Source organism: Coenobita brevimanus, chromosome 1, assembly GCF_032717465.1.
Source record: "Coenobita brevimanus isolate Jiangsu-jjx chromosome 1, ASM3271746v2, whole genome shotgun sequence".
Taxonomy (NCBI): Eukaryota; Metazoa; Arthropoda; class Malacostraca; order Decapoda; family Coenobitidae; genus Coenobita; species Coenobita brevimanus.
In genome coordinates, this window is record NC_136954.1 from 44403266 (window position 1) to 44425498 (window position 22233).

The 22233-nt window shown below is 42.5% G+C and overlaps 1 protein-coding gene across 1 annotated transcript in view; it reads right to left on the bottom strand.

Annotated features, from left to right (window-relative positions):
- LOC145395764 (glutamate receptor 1-like) overlaps window positions 1–22233 on the bottom strand; it is a gene marked incomplete at its 5' end in the record, with an annotated part of 589675 nt that overhangs the window by 163840 nt on the left and 403602 nt on the right. Inside the window, 2 exons of the mRNA XM_080269331.1 lie at window positions 1575–1739; window positions 16016–16136. Coding sequence (XP_080125457.1) covers window positions 1575–1739; window positions 16016–16136 — 286 coding nt within the window. The remainder of the gene's footprint in view (window positions 1–1574; window positions 1740–16015; window positions 16137–22233) is intronic.

A 22233-nucleotide genomic window follows, 5' to 3' on the forward strand; every position in this document is an offset into this window, starting at 1 on the left:
GCTCTATGTTTGATACCTTTTGTGCTATAGAAAAATAAAAAATAAACCTTTTTTGGGGACTGCCAGTACAGTTCATAATCTGGCAGGAAAAGAAAAAACTTCCATTCCCACAGCCTACAAGGAATTATGGAAACTTTGAATGATGAGAATGATGATGATGATGATGATGGTGGTGATGATGATGATGATGATGATGATGATGATAAAAAAAATAATAATAATATAAATAATAATAATAATATAAACTAGAGGCCCCCCAAGGGGGAAATCACACCAGCCGCGAGCCGATACATATCTAGCCCGGCTCGGAATATGACCTGAACCTTGACTTACTTTCACCAACTTCGAATTCGTCCAAGACTCTCCTTCCTACTACACACCTGTAATATTTTCTAATGATATCTTGAGCGGTTGCGAAGTTATCGTTCTAACAGAAACACAGACAGACACACAGAGAGACAGACAAACTGAAAACAATACCAGCTTTGCTATTGCGGAGGGTAATACTACTACTACTACTACTACTACTACTACTAATAATAATAATAATAATAATAACAATAATAACCGGGTACTCACCGAGATATAGCCGTGGCCAGCGCCCGGGAATGATATAATAATAATAATAATAATAATAATAATAATAACAACCGGGTACTCACCGAGATATAGCCGTGTCCAGCGCCCGGGAATAATAATAATAATAATAATAATAATAATAATAATAATAATAATAATAAGCGGGTACTCACCGAGATATAGCCGTGGCCAGCGCCCGGGAATAATAATAATAATAATAATAATAATAATAATAATAATAATAAGCGGGTACTCACCGAGATATAGCCGTGGCCAGCGCCCGGGAATAATAATAATAATAATAATAATAATAATATTAATAATAATAATAAGCGGGTACTCACCGAGATATAGCCGTGGCCAGCGCCCGGGAATAATAATAATAATAATAATAATAATAATAATAAGCGGGTACTCACCGAGATATAGCCGTGGCCAGCGCCCGGGAATAATAATAATAATAATAATAATAATAATAAGCGGGTACTCACCGAGATATAGCCGTGGCCAGCGCCCGGGAATAATAATAATAATAATAATAATAATAATAATAATAAGCGGGTACTCACCGAGATATAGCCGTGGCCAGCGCCCGGGAATAATAATAATAATAATAATAATAATAATAATAATATTAATAATAATAATAAGCGGGTACTCACCGAGATATAGCCGTGGCCAGCGCCCGGGAATAATAATAATAATAATAATAATAATAATAATAATAATAATAAGCGGGTACTCACCGAGATATAGCCGTGGCCAGCGCCCGGGAATAATAATAATAATAATAATAATAATAATAAGCGGGTACTCACCGAGATGTAGCCGTGGCCAGCGCCCGGGAATAATAATAATAATAATAATAATAATAATATTAATAATAATAATAAGCGGGTACTCACCGAGATATAGCCGTGGCCAGCGCCCGGGAATAATAATAATAATAATAATAATAATAATAATAATAATAATAATAATAAGCGGGTACTCACCGAGATATAGCCGTGGCCAGCGCCCGGGAACAGCTTTGGATCCAGTGTAGACCATGTCCTGAGGAAGTCCCTGACGAAGGGGCTGGACGTGTCCACTATACGGAACCCGGTGATGTTGACGGCACCGTATTCCTTCACGTCACGCTCCCACCTCTCGTCCATCACCTGAGTGGATGGTTATACGTGTGAGTGAGAGACAGGGTGAGGAAAAAACAAGCACAGGAGTTGAAGTGAGAGAGATACATGCCAAGTTCATTAGTGAGGCAAGGGAAATGATGAGAGAGAGAGAGAGAGAGAGAGAGAGAGAGAGAGAGAGAGAGAGAGAGAGAGAGAGATGACATGGAAAGCGAAAGGCAGAAACGAAAAACGGGGATGAAGGAAACTGGATATACGAGAGAGAGAGAGAGAGAGAGAGAGAGAGAGAGAGAGAGAGATACAAAGGAATACAGAAAGTACAGAACACAGCGAGCGATATGAAAGAAGGGAGTAGACTACAAAGTCATACAACATAATAGTGAGAAAGGGTGGATGGAAGGAGGGAGAGGAAGGGAGAATATACAGGATGATTAAAGAAGGTGAGAGGAAAGGAGAGGAATACAATGGGATAAAAGGGAGTTCAAAAGAATACAGGAAGTGAGGACAGGAGGAATGAGGCTATAAATGTACAAGTGAATACAAAGGGATATTACTGGGAGTGGAGGAGAAACAATAAAAAGGAACTGAAAATGTGGTGAGAGGGAGACTGATAGGGGAGGAATACAATGGAGTAACAGGGTAAAGGGAGGAGAGGAGAATTGGTGGAAGGCAATACAAAGAATATCAAGACGGAGAGTAGAGTAAGATGAGATGGGGAACTACAAGGGGAGTACAAAGGAGTACAAAATAAATACAGGAAAGGGAAGGAGGAGAAACAATTATAAAATATACGAGCAGTGAGAGGGAAGATGAGTGAGGGAATAAGGAAAAAGTAAGACAAAGGAGTACAAATGGATAAGACGAAGGGAAAGGAGTACAAAAGAATACAAAGAATGAGATGGACAGACGGGTGAGGAAAAATGGGTTATACGGTAACGATCAGTACAAAGGAATGTGAAAGACGAGAGGTGAAACGAGGAGGCAACATACAAGAGAGAGAGAGAGAGAGAGAGAGAGACTTATGACGAAGGGAATATGCGAAAAGCCGACTAATGGTAAATGAAGAGATAAAATATGCGAAAAGCCGACTAATGGTAAATGAAGAGATAAAATATGCGAAAAGCCGACTAATGGTAAATGAAGAGATAAAATATGCGAAAAGCCGACTAATGGTAAATGAAGAGATAAAATATGCGAAAAGCCGACTAATGGTAAATGAAGAGATAAAAGAAATAAGAGGATTAACACGAGAGAGAGAGAGAGAGAGAATTAATTCGCCATATTTTAAAAAAGGGATGGACTGAGGAAGAAACCGTATAAGAAAATTACGAGAAAAATGCTTGGTAATGAAGAAAAGAAAGCAATAAAATACATGATACAGAGGATGAAAATGAGAAACGATAGAGACAAAAACAAGAATGATGATTTGGTAAACGGACAACCATAACGAGGAAGAAAAAAGAAAGACACAGCACGAGGAAACGGAAGAGGAAGGAAAGACAGGAAGTGAGAACGAGGACAACTAGGAAAACAGAAGAAGAGAAAGAAATGGACGAGGATCAGAATGAGGAGGAGAAACAAAGAGAACACGAGACATGAAATAGGAACAAGATGATGATGAAGACGATAACGAGGAGGAGGAGGAGGAAACGTGAAAGAAGTGAGAAAGTCAAGAGGAGGCACGATAGGATTAAAGCGTAGAAACCATTATGGCAGACATCAAAAGGTAGTCTCTCTCTCTCTCTCTAAATCAATCTCCTCCCTCACAAAAAAAAAAAAAAAAAAAAGTGAAAGGCAAACTAAGTACAAGCAAAACTTACACAAACATCGCTCCCGTGTCATCGACTGCAAAGGACGTACAGATGGTGGGACGGAGAGGAGGGACGTACAGATGGATGGATAGATGGAGGGACGGACAGATGGAGGGATAGATGGGCGGACGGACAGATGGAGGGATAGATGGAGGGACGGACAGATGGAGGGATAGGTGGAGGGACGGACAGATGGATGGATAGGTGGAGGGACGGATAGATAGATGGAGGGACGGACAGACGAAGGGACGGACGGAGGGACACAGGAATGCACATACGCACAGACAGACGCACGCCTCATTACACCCGTGATTACCAATGGAAGCGGCCATTCGAGTTTCTGAAATGGATGAAGGCGGCCTCTTTTGCCCTCTATTTATCACCCATTATGGTTCTGCTGAAGAGTGAATGAAGAAAGTGAAGTGGGGGAGGGAAGAACCATTATCTGTGCCATCATCCTGCTTCTTTTTAATGTTACGACAGACAGACCGCTGTCTGTCTGTATCCGGGTTTATCCAGCTACTCCTCCAAGACGCGTGGACAGATTTCGATAAAGCTTTGCAGGAACACTCCCTAGTTCTTCAGATTTTGCCTTTTCTTTTTTTTTTTTTTTTTTTTTTTTAATTCCTATAAATATTTTAGTTGTCCCTTTAGTATAGTTACCCCTCATAAGCTTGTTTTCTATAACGAAGCCAACGAAGCCAAGTCTATTTTCTTCGAGCCTTACCAACTACTAGTTTATTTGTACACCCGGCATCAGTTCCGCCTGGGCCCCCCAGTAGCGAGATATAGTATATGTGGCAGGAGTGTGTGTGTTTGTTCGTTTGTACATGCTCGAAAAATGTTCGGATCGTCAACTCTCTCACTCCATTGTGGACATGAATCGGCCTTTGTCAGCAGTTTTAATTAAAAGACAAATCCTCTTTAATCTATGCTGATAATGCTATATACTGATTACTCAATGACCTGAGAGAGAGAGAGAGAGAGAGAGAGAGAGAGAGGGGGGGGGAATAAGTTATGGAGGATATCCAATCATCGTGGAATATATTGTAACGGGTAGCAATGCAACAATATTTCATTTTTTTTATTGTTGTTAGGAATACAAAGTGTCAGTAACCTGAAACGATCTACAATAATGACTGGGAAAACTATTATCATGTCCAATACAAACAACCTAGCTGTTCGTCCCTCCCAACTCTGACCCACCTACCGTCCTGACCTCCCGTCTCTCCCCCATAACCACACACCGCCATCTATGGAGTGAACTCAAAGGCCGATTCACGTTCACAATGGAGTGAGAGAGTTGACGATCCGAACATTTTTCGAGCATGTACAGACGAACAAACACACACACTGCTGCCACATCTACTATATTTCGCTACTGGGGGGCCCAGGCGAAACTGTTGCCGGGTGTACCACTTAGTTCGAAAATGTTCCGAAAAATGAAGAAATAGTGACGGATCAAACGGCCGAAGGGGGTCTCTCTCGGGTTAAATTATTATTATTATTATTATTATTATTTTTTAGCTCTCACCTTCAATTGCCACGGTGTTTTAATCAAGCTACAACATGACGACTTCAGCCAGTATATAGAAAATCTACCAGTAATTATCCTCTATAATTACCAAACAGGACTTACTGGTGGCTGAATGGGAGAAGTGTGTGTGTGTGTGTGTGTGTGTGTGTGTGTGTGTGTGTGTGTGTGTGTGTGTGTGTGTGTGTGTGCGTGTGACCTTACCTAATTGTTCTTACCTAACTGTATCTTTACTGGAGTGAGTCAAGCTCCTAGTGTCCCGTGTTTTGAAAAATGTTAATCATACATGTCTTTGTATTTTTGAATAGTTTTGACTCAAAGTATTTCATTCGGTAGTGCATTCCACTGATCAATTGCCCTATTTCGGAAACTGAATTCCCTTACGTCTTTATTACCTCTCTTTTTGTACAGTGTGTGTGTGTGTGTGTGTGTGTGTGTTACCAAAATATCAAAAAATCAAATGGGCAAATTGACTGCAAACTGTGCAGTATCCCGGGATACATGGCCTACTTGTTAACAATTCTGGCAAAGCTGCGTTGTTATGCCTCCGACTGCCAGAGGATTCTGCAAGAAGTACTCCCTAACTCCTTTGAGCTTGCCATTATTTGTCATTTTCTATCATACCCTCAACGAAGAGAACGGCTATTTGACAGGTAAGTATTAGAAATTCTTCAAAGTCCTGTTATACTCAATGACCATCACCAAAATAATACCCGATTTCAGCCTTCTGATTGCTAAGGAGACGCTTAACGTACTAGGAGTAAACAACGAAATCCTACAACTTGTTTTTTTCGATTTTGGCGAAGCTCCAATGATATGCCTCTGACTGCCAGGTTTACTGATCTAGTGTTTTAATGATGGCAGTCAATTCACATTCGTGGATGAATACATTGGTTTGTATTTCCCACTCTGATAATTTGGCTGTTAGCCTGTTCCATCAAATCCAAGTGAATCTCTGAATTTCATGTCGCCATTTTGTCATCTGCCTGACCCTTCCCCTCACTCCATTTCTGTTTTGTCAATTATTTATTTGAGTTGTCCATCTGCTATCTGTTTTACAATGGATGTGACCTGCCTCTACCCATTTTTTATTTTAAACTGTAGTTATTATACCATCTACTTTACGAGGTGCAACCCCAAATTTCCCGAAATTTGAATACAGAAGGAAAAAAGCTTTGGTCAAGTCCTAATTACCACCGACCCCCTCAAAGAAGTATCCTCGGGCGTTCGGACATCGATCCTAGTGTTTCTACCACGATCGGAACACATTCCGGAAGTCCTTGAGTAACAGCTTGTTCAGCACTGTCTGCAATTTTTTCCTGGATCTTCTCAATGGTGTCAAATCTTAGTCCTGTCAGCTCAATTTTCATTTTGAGAAAGAGGGAAAAAATCACAGGAGGCCAAATCTGGTGAATACAGGGGATGGGGGAGAACCAGCATGTTTTTTTATGCCAAAAACTGCTGAACAAAATGGCCTGTCTGCATGGGTGAATTGTCATGGTGAAACACCCATCTGTTTGCATACCACTTGCTTTTGCCTCACATCGCCAGATAAAATGCATTGACAAGTTCTATACGATTGGCTAACAATGTCACAAACATCATGGATTGTCCTGTGATCTTCGAGGATGGTTGCACTAACTCCGGCCACACTGTCAGGAGCTGAACTAGTGGAAGGGCGACCAAAATGTGCACTGTCATATGTTAACATTTGTCCATTTTTAATATGCCTAAACCAGTCATGAGTTTGTGTAACCCCTAAAGCACTGTCACTAAATGCTTGTTAAACCATTTTATGAGTTTCTGTCATGCTATTCCCGAGTTTCACACAAAACTTGACGCACACACGTTGCACTTTCACATCCTTCATTTTTTAGTTCACAAAATTTGCAAACTAACCCAAATACAATTATTACTGCACACAAACATTCAGCAAATCCATCCACCCTACACAATGCCACTTAACATAGTAACAAACAAAGGGTGCATGCACCGCCACCTAGCATCCACACATCGTATGACAAGCGGTTTCTGCCCTCTTCAAATTTCGGAAACTTCTGGGTAGCACCTCATAATTTGCTGTCTTATCCAGGAAGTTCTCTTTCTGAGACTCCAAGTGGCATCTAACAACCGATTCCATTCCATTTAAGCACTCAAATTTATATACTTGGGATTAAATGAAAGGCAAAATAAATTTTCTCCACTGAATTTACCACTCTTTTTACTGCATTGCTGGTGCGTGACTCTGGTAAGGAAAGAAACACTTATGAATGCTCCTTTAAATACTCTTAAATCCTTATTTTCTTTGAAGGTGAAGGGAAGGATAAATAAGTAAATGAACAAATAAATATGGCACTACTGTAGACTGAAAGTGGTTAGCAGTTTTCTACTAACTGAAGAGGGAAGAGTGTGAGATTCAAATACAGTTTTAGCAATGTTACCTGCTTGTAAACGGCGTCCATGGGGAGGGTTGAAGGAACAATGAACAAAGAGATCTGAATGATGATATTAGAAAGATTGAGTCGAATATCCTCAGAACAGTCAGCTAAATTTTGATTACTCAAGGACAAGAAAGAGGGAAGAATGACAGTACCTGTAGATGCATTTAACTGTGCATCTGGAGAGACTGAGCCTGGACTGCTGGATGGATCAACTAAAGATATAACTTTTTCTGCCTGGTTTGCACTGAACACTTCAAGATGACAAGAGCCATTGGGTCAAACAGAGGACCTAACATCAGTGCCTAACTGATGTTACAGACAGAGGTGTGGCGAGAGTTCATCCGTTTGTGAGGTGATGTTAAAATACTGAGACCAGGTGTCGGGCCCAAAAAGGGAGGTGGTCATGACTGGGTTAGTGAGTAGGGAAGACGTATAAAGACGGGACAAGGAAGCTGAAGAACAGGAAGGGTAGATGGAGAAGGGGGGTGGAGGCAAACAAGGCACAGAAGTTACTATGTAAGATGAACAGGTGGACCGAGTTGTGGAAGTAAGAGACTGTGAGACCGGAATTGGCGTAGTTAAGTGGGACAAAACAGAAGAGGTGAGTAGAGGTTGGGAAACAGTAGGAAGAGCCAAAGAAGTATCAGGAAGAGAAGCCAGGGTCGTCATCAAGGTCAAAACTTCAGCGGAACCGGGGTAGGGGGAACTAGAGACGATTTCCATAATAAACAGTTGGTAAGGTAAAGGCTCAACATAACTGCTGAAAAAGAAAGGATCGCGTGGGCAGAACCCCGAGTCTAGAGGCCCAGCAAACTACCCAAGCAAGGATAGAGTACCAAGCAAGCATTCCCTGCCCCACCCAAGAAGTGATGGCAACAACATGTGGAAGAAGAGAGTCTCCCAGCACAATGCTGGGCCACTGGCCTATGGCCGAGAGTCCCACCACAAAGCAACAGCATCCACGAATCCGCAGCTGTAGCATAGTAGAAGTTCAGTCTACGCAGAGGTCCACACACCGGGATGGTGCCGAACCACCATGGTCCTTACAATCGGCCAGACCAACAGCACACAGGTAGGCTAGACCCTAATCCTTACTGCTGTAACATGCTAAAGGCCATTGATGAAAATTTTGACGAGTGTGGAAAATTCCACTCTATTTAAAATAAAGGTGAAGATGGAATACAGGGGACAGGAGAAAACGAAAAAAGGTGCATCAGTAGAAGAAAAGGGCCTAGCAAAATTAACTGGGGCATCGACAGGGACCTAAGGAGTGGGGAAAGGGCAAAATAGAATGGAATCGCAAATGCGGCGTCCACCCAGCAACCAAACCTCCCCTACCCTTCGTCTCAGTCAATGTCTCTGGAGCCACCCCCACGACGACAACAAATGGGAGGGGGGAGGCAGTTATCTGAAGCTACATGGAGGAGAAAACTTAGTAGCCGAGACGACGAGAGTAATTATTCCTCCCACTCCGCTCCCCTTCCCCCACCACAACCAGCAGATGCTAAGAGAGGAGGGACAAATGTTAGATCTTAAATATCATAGAGAAAGCCCTTTAGATGAGGCCATATGACTGCCATCAAAATTAAAAATTTATTTATGTTAATTTAATCATACGGTTATTATATGTCCCGCCCAGGACCACTACAGTATTTTATTTTCTAATTTGCCTTCAATTAGTGTTTTAGATGGAATGCTCCGCGGCATTCACAAACCTAATTCATTAATATTTGTTTTTCTAACTACTTCACGCCGATAAAGTTTTAATTAAATTTTTGCTACCTTCAGACGATCTTATTCAGCTTCGTTGATGTCTTAGAACTAGAGGAGTTGGAGTGTTTATCAACCTGTCACGTGCGAGAGTTTAGGTAAAAAGAAAAACACCTGCGAAGCACGAAATGGTTGATTCTCCAAGTCGCCTTTGAGAGTATTTTTCTTGTTCACTAATCGTATATAATCTTACCTCCTTTAGAACACAAATATCTTTTTTCACAGGCTGACCACAAAGAAGGGATTAATTTCGTTCTTGCTACCTCAGTACAGTTTTTACTTCTAATTTCTGCTAACCACTTTTTGTTTTGGTTTGGTTTTTACTTTGCCATTTTAGGGAAGGGGGGACCATGTACTGTACGTCATGTTATCAGAGAATTTGTTACGAGTCGATTCTTTTTCAAATCTCTCTCTCTCTCTCTCTCTCTCTCTCTCTCTCTCTCTCTCTCTCCAAATATTATCCAATTTCGCCAACCGATTTCATAGCACAGATTAACAGTATTTGATCCATTCACTACGATGATTTTGTTTTTGCTACTTCTAGATAATGCTGGGGAGGGACGCCTTCACGTGGTGGCATTGATATGACAGTGGCATCGCCCTTACTGGTTTTTTAATCAGCCCATACCCCACTGACCGGGCTAATGTATGGCCCGGCTTGCACTATAGGTGCAGGGAATCTGTAAACGAACGAACGAACGCTACCTGGTTATACCTACGTCCCTCAGTTCCTCCCAATCCCCTGAGAGGCTGCAAGTTTGGGACAACGTCAGCCTGCAGTAAACTGGGTTCACAACTCAGACGAACCTGGCGATACTGCTACTACCACCACCACCACTACTACTACTACTACTACTACTACTACTACTGTTGCTGCTACTACTACTACTACTAGTACCACCATCGGTGGTACAAGTACTGCCAGTACTTCTGCTATTTCCATTACTACAACCACCACCACCACCGGTACTACTACTGCCACTACTACTATTACCGCCACCATATTATTTTATTCAGCCATACTTAATTTCCCCGACAAACCACAAATCACGGATTATTCATACGTTTACTCCTGATGAGAATGAGAGGGACGGAAATAAATCCACCAGTAATCAGTTGTCTGTTGTGGATAAGACCAATATCAGTTGCCGAGTTTACTCATCAGCATAATTCTCTCTCTCTCTCTCTCTCTCTCTCTCTCTCTCTCTCTCTCTCTCTCTCTCTCTCTCTCTCTCTCTCTCTCTTTCCATCAAAGTAATTCTAGTCATCTCATTTCCTTTTTAACTTCCACATCTATATCACTGTTTCCCTCTTCCTTACTCTCCCTACGTCATCTCTCACGTCACTGCTTTCCTTTTTTGTCCTTAACTCCAGTCTTCATCACTGTCTCTTTTCACTCTTCCTTCCCTCGCTATCTCCCATCTACGTCGTTGCCATCTTCTCTCCCTTTCCTATCTCTTATCTTCACCAAACCCACCCTCCTCCCGTCCGTCCTTCATTCCTTCCATTATCTTTCCCTCCATCACCGCTATCCTCTTCAATCCTTCTTTTCCTTCTCTCTCCATTAAAAACTCTCTCCTTCTCATCATCACTTCCTCGTCTATCCCTGCCATTCTCTTCTCCTCTTCTCTTCCTTATCTTCCATCTCTCTTACTGTCTCCTTCCCTCTCTCCTCCTCCTCTCCTTATTTCTTCCTCCATCACTCCCATCTCCTCATCCCAAACAACTTCCATCTTCCTATTCTTCCATGGCCCTCCCCATATCGTCACCCTCTCTCCCCTTCTCTCGTTTCCATCAGAATCTTCTCTCTCTTCTTCCCTCCTTATCATCATAATCCATCACCGCCTTCCTCTCACTCTCTATTCTCCATTCCCTTTTCTTTCCTTCCTGAACTATTCTCATCTCCCCTAGTTTTCCTTCCTTCCGTATCTCTCCCTCCCTCCTATACTTCCTCGAATACCTCCTGCCTTTTCTCCTCCCTCCTTCCATCCCTAAATTACTTTTTCTTTCCTTCCCACCTTATCTCCCATCTCGACCAAAGTCTTCGATGCCTCTTCCTTCCCTCTCATACTACTCCCATCCCAATTCTCCCGCTCCAGACTCCTTCGATCATCGCCTCTTTTTCTCCTTCTTTCCCTCCCTCTCCCAAATTCTCTCTCTCTTTCTCATCCCTCCTCCTTTCCGTTCTCTTTCCCTCGATCTCCCACCTTCTTCCCTCCCTCTTCCATCATCGCCTACCGAATCTCTCCCCACCCTACCCATCTCCTTAATCGACTCGACTCTTCTCCCTGGCTCCCATCTTCAAGACTCACTCTCTCTCTCTCACTTTTGCCCTCCTTTCTTCCATCCCTCTTCCCATCCTGTCCTCCCTTTTCCTTCTCCTTCCCTCTTTTTTCCCCTCTCCTTCCCTCGCTCTTGTTATCTTTCCATCCCAACCTCCCTCCCTCTTATTTCTCCCTTTCTCCCCCTCTTCCTCTGCCTTCCCTCTCCTTCTTGCTTCCTTTCATCTTGTTCTCCTTCTGTTCCTACCTTTCCCCACTTATTCCTCCCTTTTCCTCCATCCTCCTCTCCTTCCCTTCCCCACTCCTTCTTTCCTTCCTTCACCCTTTCCCATCATTTCCCAAATATCCTCCCTTCCCACCTCACTAATTAACTTCAACCCCCACTTCAATAACCGATAAGGGAAGTGAATATTAGGGTGTAATGGGCAAAATAAATCGCTTAGGAAGTGGTGTTAAGAGAACCAAGCAAACGAGAATACTCGTACGACGCTGTTAAGTTGACCGGAAATTTCGTGATGCGTCCTCCTTAACGATTTGTTTTGCTTATCACATCTTAATAGGCTAATCATCTTGCATGTAACTAATGCAAATGTAACTATGAACCAAACATACGTACAGGAGAAAATCAGGTGTAGTAGTAGTAGTAGTAGTAGTAGCAGCAGCAGTTATAGCAGTAGTAGTAGTAGCAGTAGTAGTAGTAGCAGAAGTAGTAGTAGCAGAAGTAGTAGTAGCAGAAGTAGTAGTTGCAGAAGTAGTAGTTGCAGAAGTAGTAGTAGCAGTGGTAGTAGTGGTGGTGGTGGTGGCAGTAGTAGTAGTAATATTAGTAATAGCAGTGGTAGTAATAGTAGTAGCAGTAGTGGCAGTAGCAGTGATAGTGGTAGTAGCAGTGGTAGTGGTTGTGGTAGTAGTAGCGGTAGTGGCAGCAGCAGCAGCAGTGGTAGTGGTCATAGTAGTAGTGGTGGTAGTAGCAGTAATAGTAGTAGTAGTAAAGGGAGGCCCATAAATAACGGCCCACTAGAAACTCTCCTGATGGTACTGTGTGTTATGGGAATGGCTCAGTCTGCTGGTGTGGGAGCGGGTGTGGCAGTGGAGTAGTAAAAGAATAAATGATGCAGGATAGACATTGCTGACTAAGGATCATGCACTACGATGTCTCCCGTGCATCTTGTAGGGTTACTGAACCAAAATGTGTAGATATTAAACACATATACGTAACTTAAGAAAAACTAAGGTGTAAGATATAAAATAAATCGCTTACGAAGAGGAGTTACGAACGGTGTAAAATAAATAGTTTAGGATGAGGTGTTACGACAGATTTTAAGATGTAAAGTAAATCGCTTAGGAGGGGAAGTTATGAAAGGTTTATATGTAAAATAAATCACTTGAGAAGGGAAGTTACGAAAGGTTTAAGATCTAAAAGAAATCGCTTTGGGAGAGAAGTTATGAATTGTGTAAGATGTAGAGTAAATCGTCTAGGGAGAGAGGTTACGAAAGTTTATGATGCAAAATAAATCGCTTGGGAAGAGGAGTTAAGAAAATATTTAGCGAAGGAGAATACATGTGTCGTAGGGAAGGTCCAATTTCCACCTCTAAGTAGCAATGAAACTGAAATGGTTGGCTGTGTGATTCGAAGAAAACGGGATTAGGGTAAAGAGGAGGACTTGCGTAATGGTGATAAGAGGCAGGAGTGACGTGATAAATGCTAAGGATTGAGGTCATGGTTAAGGTGGTGATAGGCAGGAGTGAGGGGATAAAAAGGGTAGAGGGATTAAGGTAAGGTGATAAGGGTAGAGGGATTTAGGTAAGGTGATACAAGGCAGGACTGAGGGGATAAATGATAAGGGTAGAGGGATTTAGGTAAGGTGATGATAGGCAGAAGTGAGGTGATGAAAGACACAAGAGGCAGGAGTGGAGTGATAAATGATATAAAGGAGCAGGGATGAGGTGATAAATGATATAAAAGGCAGGGATGAGGTGATAAATGATATAAAGAGGCAGGAGTGAGGTGATAAATGATATAAAGAGGCAGGAGTGAGGTGATAAATGATATAAGAGGCAGGAGTGAGGTGATAAATGATAAGGGTAGATGAGAGTAGATGGAGAAACAGGTGAGACAGTCTGAGAGTCATTAAGGGGTGTTGGGAGGGCAAACTGACCAGAAGGCAAGTGTGAAGTGACACATCATGAGGGATGGAGGTCCGGGGTAACCAGTGAAAGTTGGGAAAGAAATTATAAAGGAGTAACACAGGGGAAGTAAAACAGGAAAGGTGAATAGAGAGAGAAATAAAGAAAAAATGAGAAGTAAAGCGGAAATGGTGAATGTGGGGAGAGAGAAATAATGGACAGTCAATGAGATGTAAAACAAAACAGATACATTTATGTCTGTTGGAAGCACCAGTCATGAAGAGGCACTACGAGAAATGGGGTGAAAGGAAGACTAAACTATTTTTTTTTAATGCAAGGAAGAAGGAACCAATGGCCACAAGCCCGCAAACTGTTCCTTCCAAGAAAAAAACAAACAAAAACAATGCAAAAAAAGAGAGCCAAATTCAAAATCCGTTCATTTCGAGATTCCTGGACACACTGCGTTTGAAAGACTGAAGATCATAGGAAGTAGGAAATACAGACAGAGGGAGACAGTTCCAGTGGTGACCTGTTGCATAAATGAAGGACTGGGAGTAACGGTTAACTCTTGAATTAGAGAGTTGGAAAGAAAAGGGATGAGAGTTTGATGCTAGACAGGTGTTACGCACCCGTCGTATAGGTGAAGGGATGCAAGCAGACAGTTCAGAGGAGCAGTGACCATTGAAGTAGCGATAGAAAAGAGATAAAGATGCAACAGTATGGCGAAGAGACAGATGCTGAAGGGAGCCAGTAAGAGGAGAATTAATGAGACAAGAGGCCTCTGACTCCACCCTACTGAGAAGAGCTGTATGTGGGGAGCCTCCCCACACATGAGAGTTGTGCTCTACACAGGGGCAAATAAAACCCGTGCATAAAGTCAACAACTGTGCAGAGGTTATGAAGGTATGAAGTCGGTTTAGCACACCTAATCTCTTGGAAACGGATTTTACACGAGATGTAATATGATCTTTCCAATTTAAGTCCCGGGTGAATGAAACCCCAAGCATGTTCAAGGATGATGCAGGATTGAGCTGGATATTATTAAACATTAATGGGTACTCCTGTGGAAGATTTTGTCAGGTTGATAGGTGTAAGAACCGAGTCTTTGAAGCATTAAGAACAACAACATTATTTTTACCCCAGTCAGAGATACGAGCCAAGTCAGACATTACGTGTGCCATAGCCTCATCACTTGTTTGTTGAAGTATCTGCTGAGATGGCAGCTGCGAGAACCAAATGGAAAGGCGAAGGGTGGAATCATCAGCGTATGATGGATAAGGTTAGATGTACAGTTTAAAAGGTCATTGATGAATAAAAGGAAGAGAGATGGTGATAGGACAGAGCCCTGAGGAACACCACTGCTGATATATCTAGATGAACGATGGCCGTCTTCAACAGCGGCTATTGAATGACCAGAAAGGATGCTACAGATGAAGGCACAGATAGAAGGATAGAAACCGTAAGAGGGCAGTTTGGAAATTAAAGATTTATGCCAGACTCGATCAAAAGCTTTTGAGATGTCAAGTGCAATGGCAAAGCTTTCACCAAAGTCCCGAAAGGAGGATGATTAGGAGCTTGAAAGGTAGGTGAGAAGATCGCCAGTGGAGCATCCCTGACGGAACACTTACTGACAATCAGAATGAAAGCTGTGATAGGAAAGATGCTTTAAAACTTTTCAGTTAAGAACTGACCCGAAAACTTTTCAACCACAGGACGTTAAAGCAACTGGACGATAGTTAGAGGGTTGGGAATGGTCACCTTTCTTTGGGACTGGCTGAATGTGAGCAAATTTCCAGCAAGAAGGAAAGGTACAAGTTGACAGACAAAGAGGAAAGAGTTTACCTAGGCAGGTGTAAGCACAGAACCACAGTTCTTGAGGGCAACAGGAGGGACTTCATCAGGTGATAAATGATAAAGGAACAATAAAAAGGGAATCAATAGATAAAAAGATGGATTTACGCCTAACAAGTACAGAAGAGTCATTAAGGAGTACGAGAAAAGAGAAGAGGGGGAAGATATAGGGAAGCTGCAGTGGTGAGGGTGGCGTCATGAATGCAAATAAAAAGGTCATAAGACTGTTGTAAATTTTCTCCCTGACCACACACCTCAACAGTCCACGTTATATCTAAGTCCCCAGTAGCACAGCTGAAGAGGGACAAAGTGCAAACAAAGCAAGAGAAGTATGGGATGATAAAGGAGAAGCCGAGGTGGCGAGACGACAAGCTGTCCTCACGACGGGATATAAGAATAATGGAGGCAGTGTGACGTGTGGAGGAAGATAGGAATGTAAGGATGTGTGGTGAAGGGAGTTGGATTGGGAGAGGTTGGGTGTGATGGTACTCACAAGGCCGGACATAAGGTAGTGGTAGTTGCGTCGACCCATATGCACGTCCCTTACGTGGCCAACGATGAGACTCTTGGCCATCTCTGTGCTGCAGTCCAACACCACATACTTTTGGGTCCACCTGAAAGAATACAATAAAAAAGAATTACAAGTCAACAGATGCACATTAATGGGTTTGACTACTGAAATACTTACAAGTTAATATATAGAGTAAATAATAATGTGCTCAGCTACTGAAAGATTTACAATATACATACATTAATATCCTTGGCTATTGCTTTTTTATGCAAACAATGGATACAAAAATAATTCATTCTTTCCAATATAATGAGGAAGAGCAAGGATTTCGAAAAACCAGCGATGCAGTCTTAGGGGCCAAGCAATCTTTCCAGAATATTATGCAGAGTTCCGCATTTATTCGATTCTCCAGTTGAGCGACAGGTCTGTCCATAAGTGTGATTTTTCATTATATTCACTCGTAACATAAGGGACACTCGTCTGGCAACTTTCTTATATTTCAAAACCTGTATATCCGTTTATCGCGTGTAAATCTGATTCATATTTACTTTTCACATCAGGGTCAAAGTTTGGCATTATACCCTTTTCAATCTCCCTGGGGGAAGAGGAAGGGGGAGGGAATAGTTTCTCATTATCTCTGCTTGTCTTTAAGAGGCGACTAAAAGGGGCCTTTTTGTCTCCAGTCTCTCTCTCCTTACTGTCCTCCTCTTCTGTCCTACCTCTCCGCTTGATTTTTCCGTGTTTCTCTCTGCCCTTATTTTCCATCTTTTATCAGGTTACACATCTGGGTTAATGACATGAATAGCATAACTTCTTCCATTTCTGGGTAAAGCCTTTTAGCAAAACTCACTTATCAAGTCACGTCTACACCAGGATCACATCACCGCCAACGCCAGTTCAACGCTGACGCCACTTCAACGCCGACGCCACTTTAATGTCGACGCCACCTCAACACCGACGCCACTTCAAAACCAAAACCACTTCTACATCTCCTTTCCCATTTCAGCTCCAGTGTTAGTCATACATCTTTGCTCTGAATTAGTGTCATAATAGTCTTTGAAACCAGGCGCTAAAAATACGTTCAATTCAGTCTTTTTCAAAGCTATTTCTATGATCTTAAACAAAAATGTTCCAGTGACCGACTTCCTTCGAATACATTTTGCAGATGTGCAGAATGTTCATAATATTTATACAAAACAACAACAATAATAATTTGCGGTAGGTGGGGGCGCTCACCATCCTCTCACTCAATGTAGTGCTGCTCTCGGATGTCTGCCCTGTCCTCTCCTCCATCCTTCTTTCCTTCCATCTTCTTCTATCTTTCTTTCCTTCATTCTTTCCTCGTCCTTCTGCCTACGGGTGACTTTACACTCCCTCTTCTGTCTTTCATTCCTTCATTCCTTCCTTTTCCTTCTGCCTATGGGTGACTACACTGAGTGACAAGCCAAATGGTTTCCTGTACACCAGGAAACTGTTTACTAGGCCGGGTGGTAACCATATAACCAAATTTTGGCGCCTGGTGGTTTAGTGGGTAATTATTGTGCTCCAATCGGATTGAGCCGGTGAAGGTTTATATCCAAGGGATGGTTGGGGTTTACTGCTCACGTAATGCCATTCAGGGATGAGTGAGGCTGGTCACTCTCATCTTAAATGTCAGGACCAACTGCCTAGCCCCGGGCTCCTACGCTCCTCATGGGGCAACGTAGGATTGGATGATGGATGGATGGATGGATGGATAATAATAATAATAATGAACACCTTCAAAAGGCTTTGCTTTACAAGAAATACTTGAAAATCAGAATCAAGTTCTATTAATTTTCAGGTGTTCGATGATACTGCGTTTAAAAGACTAAATCACACGGAGATGGAACGAGACTGAGGAAAATCGACCTAGAGCTTACCTGCTGCATTTTTGAAGGACTGTGAGAATCGGTTAACTCTTCCATCAGAGAACTGGCAGAAAAGGGATTACAATGATAATGATATAAACTACTAAATATTTTTTTATTAATACAAACGTTTAAACATTTTCAAGACAATATTCTTTATATTTTGAGCTACCTAAATATTACGATTTATGAAAACAATAAGCTAAGCACTTAACTCCCTCAGCATGAACACCTTTTTTCTAATTCTGTCCTTACCGCTGCCATATTACCTGATTCAGCAGTGAGTGATTACAATTGGCAGTACAGGGGTTAACCACCTCAGTCTGATGACCTATTTTGTATTCTGTTCATACAAAATTCAGATGGTGCTGGAAAAAGACGCCTTCATGTGGTGGCACTGTGTATAACCAGGTGGCTTTCACTGCCCTGTTATACAAGCGTCCCTTAATTACCCCCCTATCCCCTGAAAGGAGGATAGTGTGCTGCAGGAGAGAAGCTTCAGCCTGCAGTCAACTGGGTTCGTGTTTCAAATCAACCCGGAGCTACCACTTCCACCACCAACAGCACCACTACTACTACTACTACTATTGCTACTCCTCCTCCTCCTCCTCCTCCTACTACTACTACTACTACTACTACTACTACTGCTGTTACTACTACTACTACTGCTGCTACTATTAGTACTACTACTACTACTACCTTCAGATGATTTTATTCAACTTTGGAAAGATATCATCCATCTTTCCTGGGAGAGATAATGGCAAATCCACCTTGAGCGTGGGCCTGTCGTGAAGGAGGTACGGGAAGTGGTGGCATCAAGCCACTGTCTCCATTAAGAAGAAACTGCAGGGAAATTCCAGTGTCGTTACTTGTGCCCTGTGTCTCAGCGGGACGCAACATGCAAGAGCACACACGCACACAACCTAACGCATATATACAAACTAGAAAAGAGCACACACACACACACACACACACACACACACACACACACACACACACACACACACACACACACAGGAAGCGGCATCCGGGCAGGTCGAAAACAACCTTGCTTTCCCGGAATTTTCTTCGCCTTATCTTCCTCGCGTCGATCCAGCCTATCTCGACTTTCTCTTATTTATCGTCAGTTTTCTCTTATGCTGCTTACGTGGACCCCCCCCCCCTCTCTCTCTCTCCAATTATCAACCCCTTCAAGACGAGTCAGAGTCGGTCCTTCCCTCCCGCACAAGAAACTAAAATCAGCACAAAAATACGGGTTAAAACAGAGGCCTGGAAACGTGAGGAAATATGGGCAGTAAATTGTTTGTGTGTGTGAGGGCAAGGGGTGTCCTAATGCTGCTAAAGTCCTCTGATCTGACTTTCTATTTATAAACACCGCATTCCATGTGGTACCTGACATTACCTTTCTATAGGCGATTTATTCAGCACGGTACACATTACCTTTCTCTATGATATTCACATCACTAACATCCACACACACACACACACACACACACACACACACACACACACACACTTGTATATACAAGTACATAATATATATACTGTATATATATATATATATATATATATATAGATAAGGAGAGAAAGAGAGAGAGAGAGAGAGAGAGAGAGAGAGAGACTACATGTCTAGAAGACTTGACGGAACAAGGCATTTTCAAGGGGATAATGAGCCTGTAGGCGCAGGGTGGTACGCTAAGTAACTTTCCAGCAACACCCCACCAGCAGCAACCCAGGGATTCGATTGATAATACACTGATAAATTTTCCAGTTTCTATATTTCACTGAGAGTCCAGGTTCAGTATAATGGAGAGAACTAGGCATTTTCAACAGTTAATTATCGGGAGAAACCTGGGGCTCAGACTTAAGATCTTTGGGAGTATAAGCCAATAGGCGGAGCTCAGTACGCTAAGAACATATCCCTTCCAGTTCAGCAAGTCTCTAATAAGCTGAATAATTCACTAGGAGGGAAAAAATTTACTAATAAAGAATTTTAACAATCTTAACCCTTTATTAATCTTTTCACTACGATGACATTTTGTCTGTCCTTGCTGCTACCAGACTCTTTTATCCAACTCAGGCCAACACCCCAGCAGTGGTGTTATTGAAGGTGTTATTTAACCCATCCAACTTAGGCCAACACCCCAGCAGTGGTGTTATTGAAGGTGTTATTTAACCCATCCAACTTAGGCCAACACCCCAGCAGTGGTGTTATTGAAGGTGTTATTTAACCCATCCAACTTAGGCCAACACCCCAGCAGTGGTGTTATTGAAGGTGTTATTTAACCCATCCAACTTAGGCCAACACCCCAGCAGTGGTGTTATTGAAGGTGTTATTTAACCCATCCAACTTAGGCCAACACCCCAGCAGTGGTGTTATTGAAGGTGTTATTTAACCCATACAACTTAGGCCAACACCCCAGCAGTGGTGTTATTGAAGGTGTTATTTAACCCATCCAACTTAGGCCAACACCCCAGCAGTGGTGTTATTGAAGGTGTTATTTAACCCATCCAACTTAGGCCAACACCCCAGCAGTGGTGTTATTGAAGGTGTTATTTAACCCATCCAACTTAGGCCAACACCCCAGCAGTGGTGTTATTGAAGGTGTTATTTAACCCATACAACTTTGGCCAACACCCCAGCAGTGGTGTTATTGAAGGTGTTATTTAACCCATACAACTTTGGCCAACACCCCAGCAGTGGTGTTATTGAAGGTGTTATTTAACCCATCCAACTTAGGCCAACACCCCAGCAGTGGTGTTATTGAAGGTGTTATTTAACCCATACAACTTAGGCCAACACCCCAGCAGTGGTGTTATTGAAGGTGTTATTTAACCCATCCAACTTAGGCCAACACCCCAGCAGTGGTGTTATTGAAGGTGTTATTTAACCCATCCAACTTAGGCCAACACCCCAGCAGTGGTGTTATTGAAGGTGTTATTTAACCCATCCAACTTAGGCCAACACCCCAGCAGTGGTGTTATTGAAGGTGTTATTTAACCCATACAACTTAGGCCAACAACCAGCAGTGGTGTTATTGAAGGTGTTATTTAACCCATCCAACTTAGGCCAACACCCCAGCAGTGGTGTTATTGAAGGTGTTATTTAACCCATACAACTTAGGCCAACACCCCAGCAGTGGTGTTATTGAAGGTGTTATTTAACCCATCCAACTTAGGCCAACACCCCAGCAGTGGTGTTATTGAGGGTGTTATTTAACCCATCCAGCTCACAAAGCCTCTTCTGAGCTAAGTTAAATGGCCAAGTAGCAGCCAGAATAAACACCAAAACCAGTGACGGGAGTGAAGGCGTCAACCCAGATCCCTGTAACCTCGTGTGTGTCGTGGATTTCTCTGAGCTAAATATACACCCTTGACGTCTGCAGGGGCGATATGAAAAGTCTGTATTGTACAGTCAGTGACAAAGATATCTAAAACCAATACTGCATGGGATGTGCCAGGTGGTGAACTCACTTATATATTCACACAATACATACAGTATATACACTACATATCAGATTTATTCATTTCTGGAAAGCGTAGTGAGGAAGTTCAAAAAGGTAACGTGCAACACCAAGAGTTCGAAAGATTATTTCAAGCTCAATAATATTGGTCAAAAAGTAGGAAGAAGAGAGTCTATTACCAGCCGCGAGAGCGAAGCTGGTATTGTTTTCAATTTGAATGTCTGTGTGTGCGTCTTGTTAGCACGATAACTTCGCAACCGCTCAGGGTATCATCACAAACTTTACAGTTGTGTATTTGGAAAAAAATCGATCACGAGTTCGAAATTGGTGAACGTAGGTCAAGGTCAGTCTATCTGTTACCACGATAACTTTGCAACCGCTCAAGATATAACAAAATTTTACAGATGTGTAGTTGGGATGAAAATCTCCTACGAGTTCGAAACTGGTGGAAGGAAGTCAAGGCCTGTGTGTCTGTTACCACGATAACTTCGCAACCGCTCAAGATATCATAACAAAATTTTATTAAAGGTGTGTAGCATGAATGAAAATCTATGAGTTCGAAATGATGAAAGTCGGTCAAGGTCAAGGTTATATTCCGAGCCGCGCTAGATGTGTATAGGCTCATGGCTGGTGCGATTCCCCCCTAAGGGGAGCCTCTAGTTATTACTGGCGGCAGCGCCACCGCCGCCGCCGGCAGTAGCAGCAGCAGCAGTTGTTGTCATTGCATCGTAGTTGTGGTTGTTGTTGTACCTGTTGTTTGTGGTTTGTTATTGTAGTCGTTATTGTTGAAGTTGTTAAAGTTATTGCTGCTGCTGACGCTGTTGTTGTAGCCCCAGGTTCATCTGAA